Here is a 13184-nt window from a genome sequence, read left to right as displayed (position 1 = left end):
TAAGACTGCTCTGCACAAATTCATGGGCTTGGAATGTCACTGCCATTTTAATAGTCCAAATAATCACCTTTTCTGATACACCCAGCTGAAGGTATGGCTTACAGAGCAACTATAATAGATCCTCTGTCCTTCCCAGCCCACTTTTCAGCATTTAACAACAACCCAATTTATTATTTAAAATATATACTAATTCAACTTAGTCCTTTCCTTACTCCTTTGCAGCTACTACTCTGGTGAGAATGTTGCAAACCAGACTTACTACTGCAACTGAGGCTTTACCTAGACTGTGTAGTTTTAATTTTCCTACTACAAGAATGACTTTTATCCATGCAAAATGTGTTGTGGCAGCAGTGGCTGTGTCTGATTTTACCAGGGCAGCTGTGTAAGTAACTTCAAACGCTTTGGGAGTGCTTACATTGGTGGCACTGGGAATACTTTTTCTGTGTCATGGTCCTCCTGGTAACCTAAAGTATGAGCCATCTGACCTTCTGTGCCTCTTTTCACCACACATAAAAATGAGAATAATAACTTGTCATTACCCTAGACTTAAATACCTGGAGGTACTTTGTCATTACAAGCCTGGGGAAGGAGTCCTATAATTACATGGGTAGAAAAATCCATCTGCAGAAAGACCAGATGCTTAGGCATGCATGCAAATGAGAGATTAAAAGCTTCTCTTGTCCCTCCAACATAGTTTTCTTCAGATTGGAATACTGCACTTTGTACTTCTACAGGGATAAAACTAATTTATCAGACCAAACTCTAAGCTTTCCTAAAATATCAAAGCCTAGGTCATTATCTTACAGTCTAAGCTAGGCTAAGCACAGAATACCCAAGGCTTATGTTATCCAGGATGCATCTTCATTGCACTCTGGCAGAAATCCTGAGTAATTTACTCAGTGGAGTTAACAGCCTCATAAAACTCAGGTAGATGAAAGCAGAGCTGGAGCCTCATGTTTCAGCCTTTACATGAAAGTTTGACATCACAGACATCTTTTTAATACAGGTGACCATAGAAGCCTAAGAATTCTGCATATTTTTGACAAATGCTGAGTTAGCTCATTTTCATTCCTCTTCTCTCTGCTGCAGAATAAAGTGTAGTTCTGTCCTCACAGGATAAAGCTAGGTTTCCTTCATTCCAAACCTCCTTGTTTCTGTGTGGCATAGTCTGCAGATTCACTGGAACCCACTTGTGCAGGTGGAATTGTGCATTCTTCTGCTGCTTGCTATGTAGTTAATTGCAGAGTGCGAGTTGGAAGGGCAAAAATGTTCAGGTTTAACCCAGGATCTTTAAAGATCTGCTGCTGGTCTGAGGTTGGTATTTAGTTTTGTGCACTGCTGCTTTTTCCACTGCTTTCACGCTTTCATAATGCTTCTGTACCACAAGCCACTGCCTGTAGTTCTCTGAGCAATGTATCACTAGAGCCAAACGATCGCACATGTGTAACTATCACAATGATTTGCTTTCCCTCTGTGTACCTTGCCTTGGCAATAAGGCTGCAGAAGGCAAAATAAAAGCTGGGTCCAGACACCAATTGTTCTCTTCTTTTGCTAGATGTGCCTACACCAGAGGCTGGAAGAAAACAGGTGGATGCCTCTGTAGTGAACGGTGGCCTGGCACCACAAGGAAAGCAGAACGGCGCCACACAAGTGACAGTGCAGCGCAAGAGACTCCTTAAGGCTCCCACCTTGGCTGAACTTGACAGCTCGGATTCTGAGGTAAAAAGCCAGGACACAGCTTGCTTCTGGATCTGATGGAATTGAGTCTTGTTCCTCGATCTGCTGTACTGATCAGAGGTGTTAGGGATTGTCATGTGGGTGTCTTGTGTGGATGCATCATTTGGTGCATATGCTCTGAGAGCAGAAGTTATTCTTCATTCTGAGATCTCTCAGCAGTAGAGGCTGTATGAGGTTTTAGTAATATGAATGAAGCTGGGCAGAATGAAGGAATAGTAAAAGACCTGTCAGTGAGAGTTGGATCTGGAACTTAGAGCTTCCTGGCTTGTGGCTCTGTGCATCCTGAAGTTAATGCAACACAGTGTTTCACATGGGAAAAGGAGCAGAAGTCAGGAAAATAAAGCTTTCCATAGGGAAATGTGAAGTGGGTCTCAGGGCTGGGGGGAAGTAAGGTGTCTGACTGAGTATTCATTAGGGAATACCATTTAGGCAAGCAAAGTCCTATAGAATAAGCAGATAAATTGAAAACAAATCAGCCACATGGAGCTGTCAGAGAGAACAGCTGCTCTACTGGCTTGAGTCAACAGAAGTGGCTGATGAAGCAGTTAAGACGATTAATGTTCAGCAGAGTACTGGCTGGGGCTCAGGAGCAGTGCTGATGTAGCGTAGAGAGACTGAAGGGGGTTTGGGTGGAATTCCCTGAGCTGGTGAAGCAGGTGGGGTGCAGAACATTTGAGAGAAGTATAGGTAGCTCTGTCAAAAGGTCTTCTTTCTGTACTGATTTTTCCTTTATATGTACCAGATGGAAGAGTGTTGTCCTGATTACCCATAAATGACTTGGCTGCTTCTGTACCTGCATTTTGAATTGGGCTTAACCTATTGCTCACTAGGAGTTAAATTATGGCTGTGTTCTGCTCTAAATGACAGCCTGCAAATATCTGCCCTGCTGAGCTGTGGACCTCAAAATTAGCTATGATGCAGACACATTTTCTTCCCCAAGCATCCCCTTTGTTCTTCTCTCAGCTGTGTTGTGATGCAGACTACGCCTCAACACTCAGTGTTGTCAGCCAGAGGTGAAAGGGAAGGTCTGACACAGCCCTTTACCCTTTGATGGCAAGGATGAACACTGTACAAACCATTCCTGTTTTCTGCCCTTACCTTTTTCTGCATTACCACTGAAATCACAGTTTCAGAGAGGGCACAGGAAGTGCCTTTTTGCTTGGTGTGGCAGAGAGGAGTAGCAGTCTCACAGTGATTTTTGATGCAGATATAAAAATGGGGTCTTAATGAAGCTGCAGCCATCCAGACGAAAACCAGGACAGTGACATATTGAGGTGTTTAAATAAGGTGATGCCTTTAAAACTGCAGCTTTCTCAGGGCATGTAAAATTCTGTTTGTTTAGCCCTCTGTGGAGAATTGAGCAGTCTGAGGTCCCTTACAGCCTAAGCCATTCTATGATTCCTTTCTCCCTAGGGTGGCTGTTTATGCTGCTGTGATGGGAAGCTTGCAGGCAAGTGTGAGAGCACGTTTAGCTGTATCCAATGTTTTACTTCCAGAAACCACAGAATCACAGAACAGTAGGAATTGGAAGGGACCTCTGAAGATCATCTAACCCAACCCCTCTGCTAAAGCAGGGTCACCCAGAGCAGGTTGTACAGAATCTTGTTTGGGAGGATTTGGAATCTCTCCAGAGAAGGAGACTCCACAACCTCTCTGGGCAGTGTGAGCCAGCATTTCACCACCTTTAGTGTAAAAGATTTCTTCCTTAAATACAAAGATGAGAACAGTACACACCACGGTGTCCTCACACACAACACACTCCCTGGGGCTGAGCATGAAGCACAGATCACCTGATGGACATGTGTGGAGCCCTCTGTCCTGTGATGCATGATGTTCATTGAGGCAACCCTGCCAGCTTTTCTGTCCTGGCTTGCTGTGACCAAAGAAGCCAACCTCTCAGCCAGTAGAGGCTTCCCTGTGTGCAGTGCTTGTAGCTCAGGAAATCTGTGGGAGAGCTCAGCCACTTGCTGGGGCTTTGGAGCAGTCACTTGTTTGATCTGTAAATGCTGACAGTTTAAGTGCTGCCAGTCTCCTTAGTTAAAAGCACTCACATTAGAGCTAAAGAGCATTCACACTCAGTTCTTCAGCTCTGTTCATTTGGGAGGCTTCTGTCATGATCTCTATCTTGTTGGTATCTGGTGTCTGAAGACAGCATTTAGGTGCAAGCAAAGGATTTAATGATTAGGGTGGCATAATGCTTTGGACAGCTGAAAGGTGTTGGTCAAAGCCCATTTCACCTTCCTTCAACATGCAGGAATTGCTCTGGGCTGTCATGATGCTTGTGTAATGGCTGAGATTTCTTCTGAATACAGAGGAAAGGAGTAATGCACCAGGATCAAGGATTAGTGCAGCAGGGACTAGATGAGTTTCTCTTTCCCTGGATCTCTTATCTGAGTGGTTCTCAGTTCTTTGGAGACCAAGGAAATAGAAGTGCTGATCAATTCCCTGCTAGCCTGAGATACAAAACTGAGGTAACATGGCTGCTGTGGCTGCAAATCTGAGAAGTCCTTGAGTACAATGAGGAAAATCAACAGGTCTCAGTGGATTCGTGCAGCTCTCTTCTGATCTCATTCTTTTCACAGGATAGTTAAATACACTGAATTGCAGCCATGAACCATTCCTTCCAGTTTTTAAAGAAACTGAGTGTTGGACGTTCCCTTTACCTGGTGCTGTGTTTTCCTCAGGACTTCTTCTGGAGCTTTGAGTGACTGAGTGATGCAAAGTACCTTTGGTAGCTTGTGATGGGACAGGGATGTGGTTGAAATCCTGTCCCTGGAGACATTCAAGATCAGGCTCAATGTGGCCCTGGGCAGCCTGATCTAATTGGAGGTGTGGCTGCTGATTGCAAGGGTGTTTGAAGGGTCTCTTCCAACCTAATGCAGTCTGTGAATCTTGATTTCTTTGTGCTGAGAATCATTAGGAGAGTTTAAAACAACTGCTGAGGAATTCTGCTTCTTTTCCTTTTGCAACACAGGAGGAGTCTGTGCCCAAATCAGGAAGCAGCAGCAGCATCTCCCCCTCACAAGCAGAAGACCCCTCTCAAGAAGGCACCAGCAGCAGAAAGGGTGAGTTTCGATGAGAGAGCCCCATGGCTGCTCTTACACACTTCTGTTGTCTTCTGTGCCATGGACTTGGTCTGAAACTTCTCCAGAAAGCTGAAGCTGAATGTGGCAAATCTCTAAAGCTGAGCCCTAGGATTGCAGAATAGATGAAATGTGATTAAGGATGGGAAGGCATCAACCTCCCCTGTGTGTGGATATCTTTGTGTGGCAGAAGGTTTCATACCTGGTGTGGAACTGCAGAGAAAGATACAAGTGACTAGGGGGTAGTTTGGCTATGTTCACCTCATAAAAGAATTTGTTGCTGCAGAAACATCCTCTAAGCTAAGACCAGTTTAAATGCTTTTCTGTCAGCATGGCAAGTGCACGTTTGAAAGACACAGAGAATCACCACTGTTCCTCCTAAGTCCTTACTGGGAGGAGAGGAGGATCTGCATGTGTGTGCTGTGCATGATGGGGAAATATGACCCCAAAGCATTGCATTTGTGTGCAGTGATAGCTGGACAGCAGCACACCCATATTGCTTGAGTTTAGGAGCATTCCTGTTCCCTCAGTGTGGAAAAAGGGGTGAGTGTGATACATGTCTTGGAGATGCTCTTTGGTATGTGTGTGTAACTTCAGCCACCAGTGGTGGGAATTGTAGCAAACAAGTGTCTGGTTTAAGTACAGTGTAGATGTTATCCAGCAGTCAGTCCTAAGAGAACTAATGTTTTCATCCTGCTTGAATCCCCAGTGCCTCCAAAGTTCTTGCCCATATCATCTACACCCCAGCCTGAGAGACGGCAGCCACCTCAGAGAAGACACTCCATTGAAAAGGAAACGCCAACCAATGTGAGACAGTTCCTACCACCTTCCAAACAGAGCTCCAGATCACTTGTAAGTGGAGTGGGTGGTAGGAGAGAGAAAAAGAGGCATGCTAAGAGCGTAATGAAAATTAAAGCTTGGCTGCAGTGTGATTAGAACTTGACTCAAAGAAAGGTCCTCAATTCAGAAACAGCCCTTGGCTACTAAAGACGTTTCGAAATCAAGGTTTGAACTTTGTCTCTCTGGTCCTTTTATCCAAAATCCCAGGTCCCTGTGCCTCAGGAAACATTGGCACTGAGTAGGATTCTGGGTAAGGCCACGTATCTTGATTTCATTTCAGAGTGTTACCGACACAGAGGAACTTCAGCTTGCTGATTTTCTTTTTGAACAGACACAATTCCAAAGCAGTGGATGGATCTGGGGTGGGGGGGAGGATTTTGTAGTTGTTGCAAGTGTTTCAGTGTGAATGGAATAGTTTCTTCTCTGCCCACCTTAAGAACTCGTGTGGTAATGTTTATACACACAAAAGCACTTGCAGTAATCCAAGTCAAGGATTGTCTCTGTTGCCTTCTCGAGGTTACTGAGGCAAAACCCTGTGCTACTGCTTGCAAAGTACATTTGATCAATTAGCTTTAATTAAGAACTGTTTTCCAACAGAGTATAAACAGCCATGGGTATGAAATCCTGGTGAGTTTATGCTGACCTGCTGGTTTGGTGCTTTGTCATTTCATGCAGGATATGTTCCTCAGCTCTTTTCCTGCCAGCAGGGTTTTGAAGTATGCCCCATGAGGTGCTGGTGAAAAGAAAAACAGATAAACACACTGTAGCCTTGAGAGGAAGGCAACAGTCACTCACCCCCCATCACTTGCAGTGCAGTGGTATTTGTAGTTTTTGAGGAGTGTTCCTCATGTCCCAGAAGATGGTGGCCAGCATCCAAACCTCTTAGATGGGCAGTAACAAGAAAGCAATCTCCAGCTATTCCCACAACATGCTTCCTCCTTTGCAGAGGGTCTGCCATGTTTTCATCATTGTATCCTTCCATCTAGAATCTAGTTTCTGATTGCAGGTAGAGGTCAGGCAGTAGCATGTTGGTAAACACACAACACGAGTAGCCTTCTGCCAGGGGCAACTTGGGGCAGAACATATTGCAGCGGAACCAAGCTGGAAGGTTTCTTCAGCATGCATTTGAGGACACTGCCATATGACATGGATTGCCCTGTCACTGCCTGCTGCACTCACTGCATGTGGAAGCACGAGGTTTATTTTCTGATAGGCCCAGAGCAGTCATTCACAGACATACTGCGTAAGGGGAGGAGGGGAGAGGACATTGTATGTTACACTGAGGCATTTGTTCCATCACTCTTTTAGTGCATCTAAGTATCTTTCACTCAAAAAGTGGTCTCTCAAAAATTTGAGGGGGTCACACAACTTAAAAATACTCTAAACTGTTAGTTAAACAGGTTCAGCCAAATTCTTAAGAGGACCTTTTTGAGCACACTTTTTCCCTCTGTCAGTCTCTTTACTGACATATAGCTAGAAACAATATATCCAAAATAAAACCACTGCAGAAAAACAAATTCAATTATTCTACTCCCCTTTAGAAATATTAAGGGGAAAGCAAAGAAATTCTTTACAGTGAGGGTGGTGAGACACTGGAACAGGCTGCTCAGGGAAGTCCTGAATGTGCCCTTCCTGAAGGTGTTCAAGGTCAGGCTGGTTGAGGCCTTGAGCAGCCTGATCTGGTGGAAGGTGTCCTGGCCCATGGCAGTGGGGTTGGAACTAGATGATCTTTAAGGTCCCTTTCAACCCAACCCATTCTGTCAATCTATAAAAAAGCCATTAGGTCAGTCAGGCTAATGTGGAAATATATGGGAAAGGCTTTACTCGTTCCTTTTGGAGTTTTGGGTTGTATTAGGTTGGGTTTTTTAACTTCAGAGAACAGTCCCCTAGCTTGGCTTTGGCTGTGACGTGAGAAGGAAGGAAAGTCAGTAGTGAGGTGATGCTATGTTAGTAGGAGTCTATTCCATGTCATGCCTGGAAATGAATTCTTTGCCTTGGCAATAGTGCCCTCTAGGGTGTGACAGTCAATCTCCACAACACTTCTGTTTCTAGTGTTGGTAGATGGTTTCTGATATGCTGGCACTGGCCCAGGTCCACGCTGTGGCTTACTGCAAGCCTTTCGTTCCCTGGAGGGATGTCAGCTCCTTTCAGTGGCTGCGCCAGATGCCGCATATGTAACGTCGCCGTTCCCGGAGTGAGCGCTGCTCGCCGAGTGCAGAGTGTGACTGACTTTTGTTGCTTGACTTCTTCATCCCTTCCTCCAGGATTGATGGAGTTTCATTTCTTATCACCTGCTCCCGTGACTGCAGTTTCTCTCCAAGGTGAAGGAGTCCTCGTCCATAACTAAGCCAGGGAAACCAGGCAGGAGCTTGCTACGGTCTCTTAGCACGATTAGCAAGGAACTGCTCTGTCTTGCATACTAACGACAGTTTTGTCAACTGGCATCTCATCAGACAGAGGGAGTTAGACCTCAGTAGGTGGGGAGGGGAAACAGGCTTGGAAAGATGCCCAGTGGAGTCCTTTTGATATGTCACCCACCATGGAAAGGCAGGACAGCTCAGAGAATTCCGGGGGTGGGTCAGCCTGGTGGTGTGCTCGCTGATGTGGTGCTTCATCAGTGAGATGAAGCCAGCATCCTGAGACGTGTATATGAATGCCTTGGCACTCTGATTGCTTTGGGGGTTATTATTATCATCATCATCATTATTTTCCCTGACCCAGAAGACCAAAGCTAATGGTTTGTTTATGTACAGCGTTCGCTTCTCTGCTTCCTATCTATTGTTCAGGTTCCTAGGATAACCAGTTTATTTCCAAGGATGACTTTCAGACCACTTTTTTCAACTATGCAAACAGCTTCTCTGCTCAGCTCTCATCCCGTTGAAGCAGCCATGTGTGGGGTGGCAGGGGCTATGTACTATCTCTGTGAGAGAGCTTTTGCCAGCAGGTGGAAACCCACAAAGGTTTGCCTCTTTTTGCTGGCTTTGGAAATCACCTTCACCAGCATGTTCCCTCCCAGGGGAGCACTTTCTAAGCTGTGGCAAGAATTGAAAGCTCAGGCTGGGACACTGCACCTGATTGACAGTGATTTCAATGTGTGTAGGATGTTTGTGTGTCTTCAATCACCTCACGGGGAAAAGAAATCAATCCTGAAAGGACAGCAAACTAAAAATGCAACATCACAAGATTATCAATGGGACAGACCTTAAATGTTACAACACCTGAAGATCCTACAGCAAAAATCCAACAAAACCATTGTAATCCTTGGGACTGTGTTGAAAAGGATAAGGGTTTGTGTTTCTAACGAGAAGGCAGAGTGGAAGAGCATTTGCAGTCTGTTTTACTTGAAAACCTACATGTGGTTTTGATCCTCAGAACATGCAGTAACTAGGACAGGCAGATGCTCTAACAGGAAAACCAATTTCATTTACCCCTACATAGAGCTGAACAGGAACAATTTAATTTTTCCCTTCTTTTTCTTGTCCCAGCCAGTGAGAGTGTGGAACCTGCTGCAGGAGACTTTGTAGTTGAGATACCCAGCTGACTTCTTCCAACCCTTTTGTCTGCAGAAGCAGACAGAGTTTAGAGTGCTTGCCTAATTGCGAGTTGCAGGATTTAGAGGCTAATCCAGCACTTGCTCGTGTTGCAGTTTGCTGGAGCAGCTCATTTGAATGCCTGGTGCCAGCCTTTAATGAGGAATTTTATGAGGACTCTCTTAGTGTAAGAACCTGTTAGTCACAAGGAGCTTTTAGGGGCGGGGTTGCTGAGAGTGACCTACAAAGCACTTTATTTCCCGTCAGGGAGATGCAGTTCTTACTACCTGCTTTTCCTGAGTACAGCAAAACTTACACATGTACACCTGGAGTTACTATGGTGTACAGAGTAAGTCTGCACAAAGTGTTAAGCCAGTCCTCATGAGGAGCTTGGAATCAGCAAGTTCAAAATACTGTTTTTAAGGAAGACTTTTTTTTTCCCTTTAGAAATACCAATTCTGACTTGTCTTTAATATTGAAATGAGAGTCGACTACAGTCCCAGAGAAGAAACCTTTTTGTCTGTAGTATGTTCTGTTGTGTGCAAGTGTGGCAGAGAGGCAGCTGCAGGTGAGAGGATTTGAGTGTAGATCCCTGTTAGAAGTTTGAGCAAGAACTCCAAAGCATCGTTGCATAAGGAAGTTTAGTCAGCTCTTAGCATCATTTTAATTAATTTCAATGCTTTAGAGGTAGTGTAGAAATGAAAGATTTTGTGTACTTTTATTCCAAAAAGGGAAAAAAACCCACCAAAATCAAGGATTTTTCTGTGAAATCAGCATCATATTTGTCTTTGATTTAATGTTGCATTAACATTTTGTTGTCCTTGTGTAAGCTCTGGAATTAAAACATTAGCATTTAAACATGTGAACATTTTCTATGTTTCCCCTGTTGCCTGCTGGCTCTCTCTACCTGCTTTAGTGATGACCATTTTTGATTGGTACAACGACAGGCCCACACTGTTCCCCTATTACCTGCTCTACACCTGTAGCAGATCCGCAGACTTTCTTCAAAGGAGCAAAATTCCCTGGCGTCATCGCTCTGTAATTTAAAGGAATGGGCGTTCGTGAGGGGGAAGGAAGAGCTTCAAGTGAGACACCTACTTCTACAGGACTTGAAGCCCTGAGTGATTACAAGCATTCAGCCAGGCTCTTTCAGCTCGGGCAGCTTCCCTCAGGCTCCCACGATACAGACCGGAGGGGTGTTGCTGGCATTGTCTGCACCAGGCTTTTCCCACCCACTTCCTTTCGCTGCCCCAGCCTTCAGCAGTGCCCTCTCCATCGCCAGGCAGTTGCTATGGGAAGAACCCGGAGAGAAATGCTGAGAGCTGCCTCTTAGCTGTACACTTGCTCCTGAGGAGCAGAGGTCATCCTCTTTTGGCTGTGCAGTTTCACACCTCAGAGCAAGTTGCAGTTGCTTTTGATGTAGCTTGCTCTGTCCAGAAATCCAGGGAGTTCTCTCCCCTAGAGGCTTAGCTGGCAAATCTAACAGAGTTAATTCTAGTCTTTTGTGGGGTACCTTAAACAGAGAGAAGTTTCTTTGTGTTCCCTTTCTAGATAGGTAAGACAACAGCTTTTCAAAATGTGGTGGTTCCTAAATGCTAATGTTTGGCCAGGTCTGCAAGCTAGAAAGATTCTCCTTCTTAACCTAACAGAAAGACAGAACAGACCTCTGAGGAGCTGGAAGCAGAGCATCGCACCACTAATCCGGTTCGTCGCTTCAGTTTGTAGAGGAGGCCCCGAACTGTCAGCCACCTCTTTGTGCTCGCAGGAGACATTCCTGCCTTTATTCAGAGAGCATTACATCTCATTGTCACTGCTGCACAGTAGCCGGTCTGGGCGGGCTGAAGGGGTTCCCCAGGCACAAAGCAATGGGAGTTCCCACAGAGGCTTCTGTCTTTCTGTTGGAAATGTGTAATCAACTACAGGGCTGGATTACAAATTGGGTTGGTGCTCTTTATTCTCTGGTACCAAATTCAGCAGTTCCCTACTCAGTATTCTCCTAAATGCTAGGGTGCAGAAGAGCTGCAGAGTTTTCTAAGTGGGAAGCTGTGTTGCTGGCCTGTGCCATTACTAATGCAACGCTGGGTAAGCAGTTCTCCCACCTTCTGTCGGGAGAGTATTCTGTAAAGCTTAAATTGCTGCTGTGCCCTTCCTGGGGCAGAAAGGAGAGCTTCCCTGCCCCAACTGCCGTAACTCCTGGTAGTCTTGGTGTGGTTCTGGTGATGTGAGCACCAAGATGTGGTACCACTGAATAAAAATTTCTGCTAGAATGGGCTACTAACAACTTTCCTTGGCCACTCTGGGTATCACAAAGTCTCGGAGAAGCTGCGTGTCTTCAAAGACTGTATTTCAAAGCAATGCCGTCTGCCAGATTGCCTTTCTACCTGTCAAACTGCAAACCTGAATGTTGAAACTAATCTTTATGGTAACAATCTTGAGAGAGAGTCAAGTGCTTTGAGGAGGAAATATGGAGAGAACTGTCATTGTTGCAAGGGCTGAACAGACCATGTAGATCACACGCAGTCTCTGACCGTAAGAACTCCTGTGATGCCCATGAAAGAGCCACTGCTACTCCAGTTTGAAGGGAGAAACCCTCTGTTTCTGGAGCTACTAACCAGGTGGCTGGTTGTTTAGGCTGGAGTCTGGAAGAAGCCTTCTGACTCTGAAGTAATACCTTTCCTTTGGCTTCCAGGAGGAGTTCTGTTACCCAGTGGAATGCCTGGCTCTGACGGTGGAGGAGGTCATGCACATCCGTCAGGTGCTGGTGAAAGCGGAGCTGGAAAAGTACCAGCAGTATAAAGATGTCTACACTGCTCTCAAGAAAGGAAAGGTAGGGCTGAGGCATCTCTGAGGCTCATTGAGGGAGGCTGGTGCACAAGCCTCCCATTGACACATTTGTTTCTTACCCTGTGCTGGAGAGAACGAGGTGACACCCACCAGACATCCCCTACATCTCCCAACACATGGGTCAGCTTCCTCAAATTACCCCAGTTCACCATGGAAGTGCCTTGTTTGTCCAGGTTGTCTGTGAAATGCAGGAGCGTTAGCTGTTAACAGAGCACCTCTCTGTGTGTGGTTTAAACTTCATGGGCTGGAGTGATTTCTGTCCTCCTGCAGCACTGCTCAGCATTTCTCTTGCAGAAAATACAGAGAGCAGTAGGGAGCTACATGTTTTTCACATGACTCCTAGCTGTCAAGCAAAGGGAATGAACGTTTTCAGAGAAGTCAGACAACATGTGACCCCAAGAGAAGGTTTGTTAGTAGAGAACCCATTAATTACCACATCATGTTCTCTAAAGTGCAGATTGGGAACTGCTATTGACCAGCAGCAGCAGCAGTGTGTTTTTCTCACACTTCTGACTTGTGTTTCTTCAACACCTCCAGCAAGTGTATTTTGCACCTTGCAGTGTGTTTAACCTACAGGCTTACCTCTGTCTAGTAGGCAGACTTAATGCAAAGATTTAATGCATTTAAGGTGGAGGAACAACAATCTTAAAATATCATTGACTACACTCAGCTGTTGCCTGTTGTCATGGCAGGGATCTGTGTCCATTTGTTCTTGTGTCCTTCACTTCTAACAGTTCTCCTCTCCGTTCTTCTTCTAGCTCTGCTTCTGCTGTCGAACCAGAAGGTTTTCTTTCTTTACCTGGTCTTACACTTGCCAGTTCTGTAAGAGGTAAATATTTAGTATCTGGTAATAAATGAGTAGTGTTTCAGAGGGGGAAATAATGATTGGCAGGTTAGAAACCCTCCAATGTTCCTGCGGTGTACTGTCTATTGCTTTGGTTTCTGTAGCAGTCAATGTTACAGAATGATGGTGCCAAGGGAGTTCGTTCCTCAGTGACAGAATTGCTTCCTTGGACTGGAACACTTGGCTCACGTGGAGAGGAACAACTCCTTTCTTCATTTAAGCTCAGGAGAGAATGAGATGGCATTTACTCAGACTCCCCAGTCAGTGGTGCCATAATCTCTCTTGCTGGGGGAAACGTTTCAAGGC

General features: G+C 45.3%; 1 protein-coding gene across 4 annotated transcripts in view; it reads left to right on the top strand.

The window, feature by feature from the left end:
- Positions 1–13184, top strand: part of SPIRE1 (spire type actin nucleation factor 1) — a 148695-nt gene that overhangs the window by 122423 nt on the left and 13088 nt on the right. For all 4 annotated transcript variants that reach the window (XR_010303775.1, XM_064150254.1, XM_064150253.1 and 1 more), the window contains 5 exons: positions 1556–1719; positions 4712–4802; positions 5530–5672; positions 11880–12017; positions 12793–12863. Coding sequence is in view for 3 of the 4 variants with exons in the window: in XM_064150254.1 (XP_064006324.1) it covers positions 1556–1719; positions 4712–4802; positions 5530–5672; positions 11880–12017; positions 12793–12863 (607 nt within the window). In the remaining variant the exon portion in view is untranslated. The remainder of the gene's footprint in view (positions 1–1555; positions 1720–4711; positions 4803–5529; positions 5673–11879; positions 12018–12792; positions 12864–13184) is intronic.

The sequence above is a fragment of the Pogoniulus pusillus genome, chromosome 10 (assembly GCF_015220805.1).
Source record: "Pogoniulus pusillus isolate bPogPus1 chromosome 10, bPogPus1.pri, whole genome shotgun sequence".
Classification (NCBI taxonomy): Eukaryota; Metazoa; Chordata; class Aves; order Piciformes; family Lybiidae; genus Pogoniulus; species Pogoniulus pusillus.
Note: the sequence above shows the minus strand (reverse complement) of the source record. Positions and strands in the feature narration are given on the sequence as shown.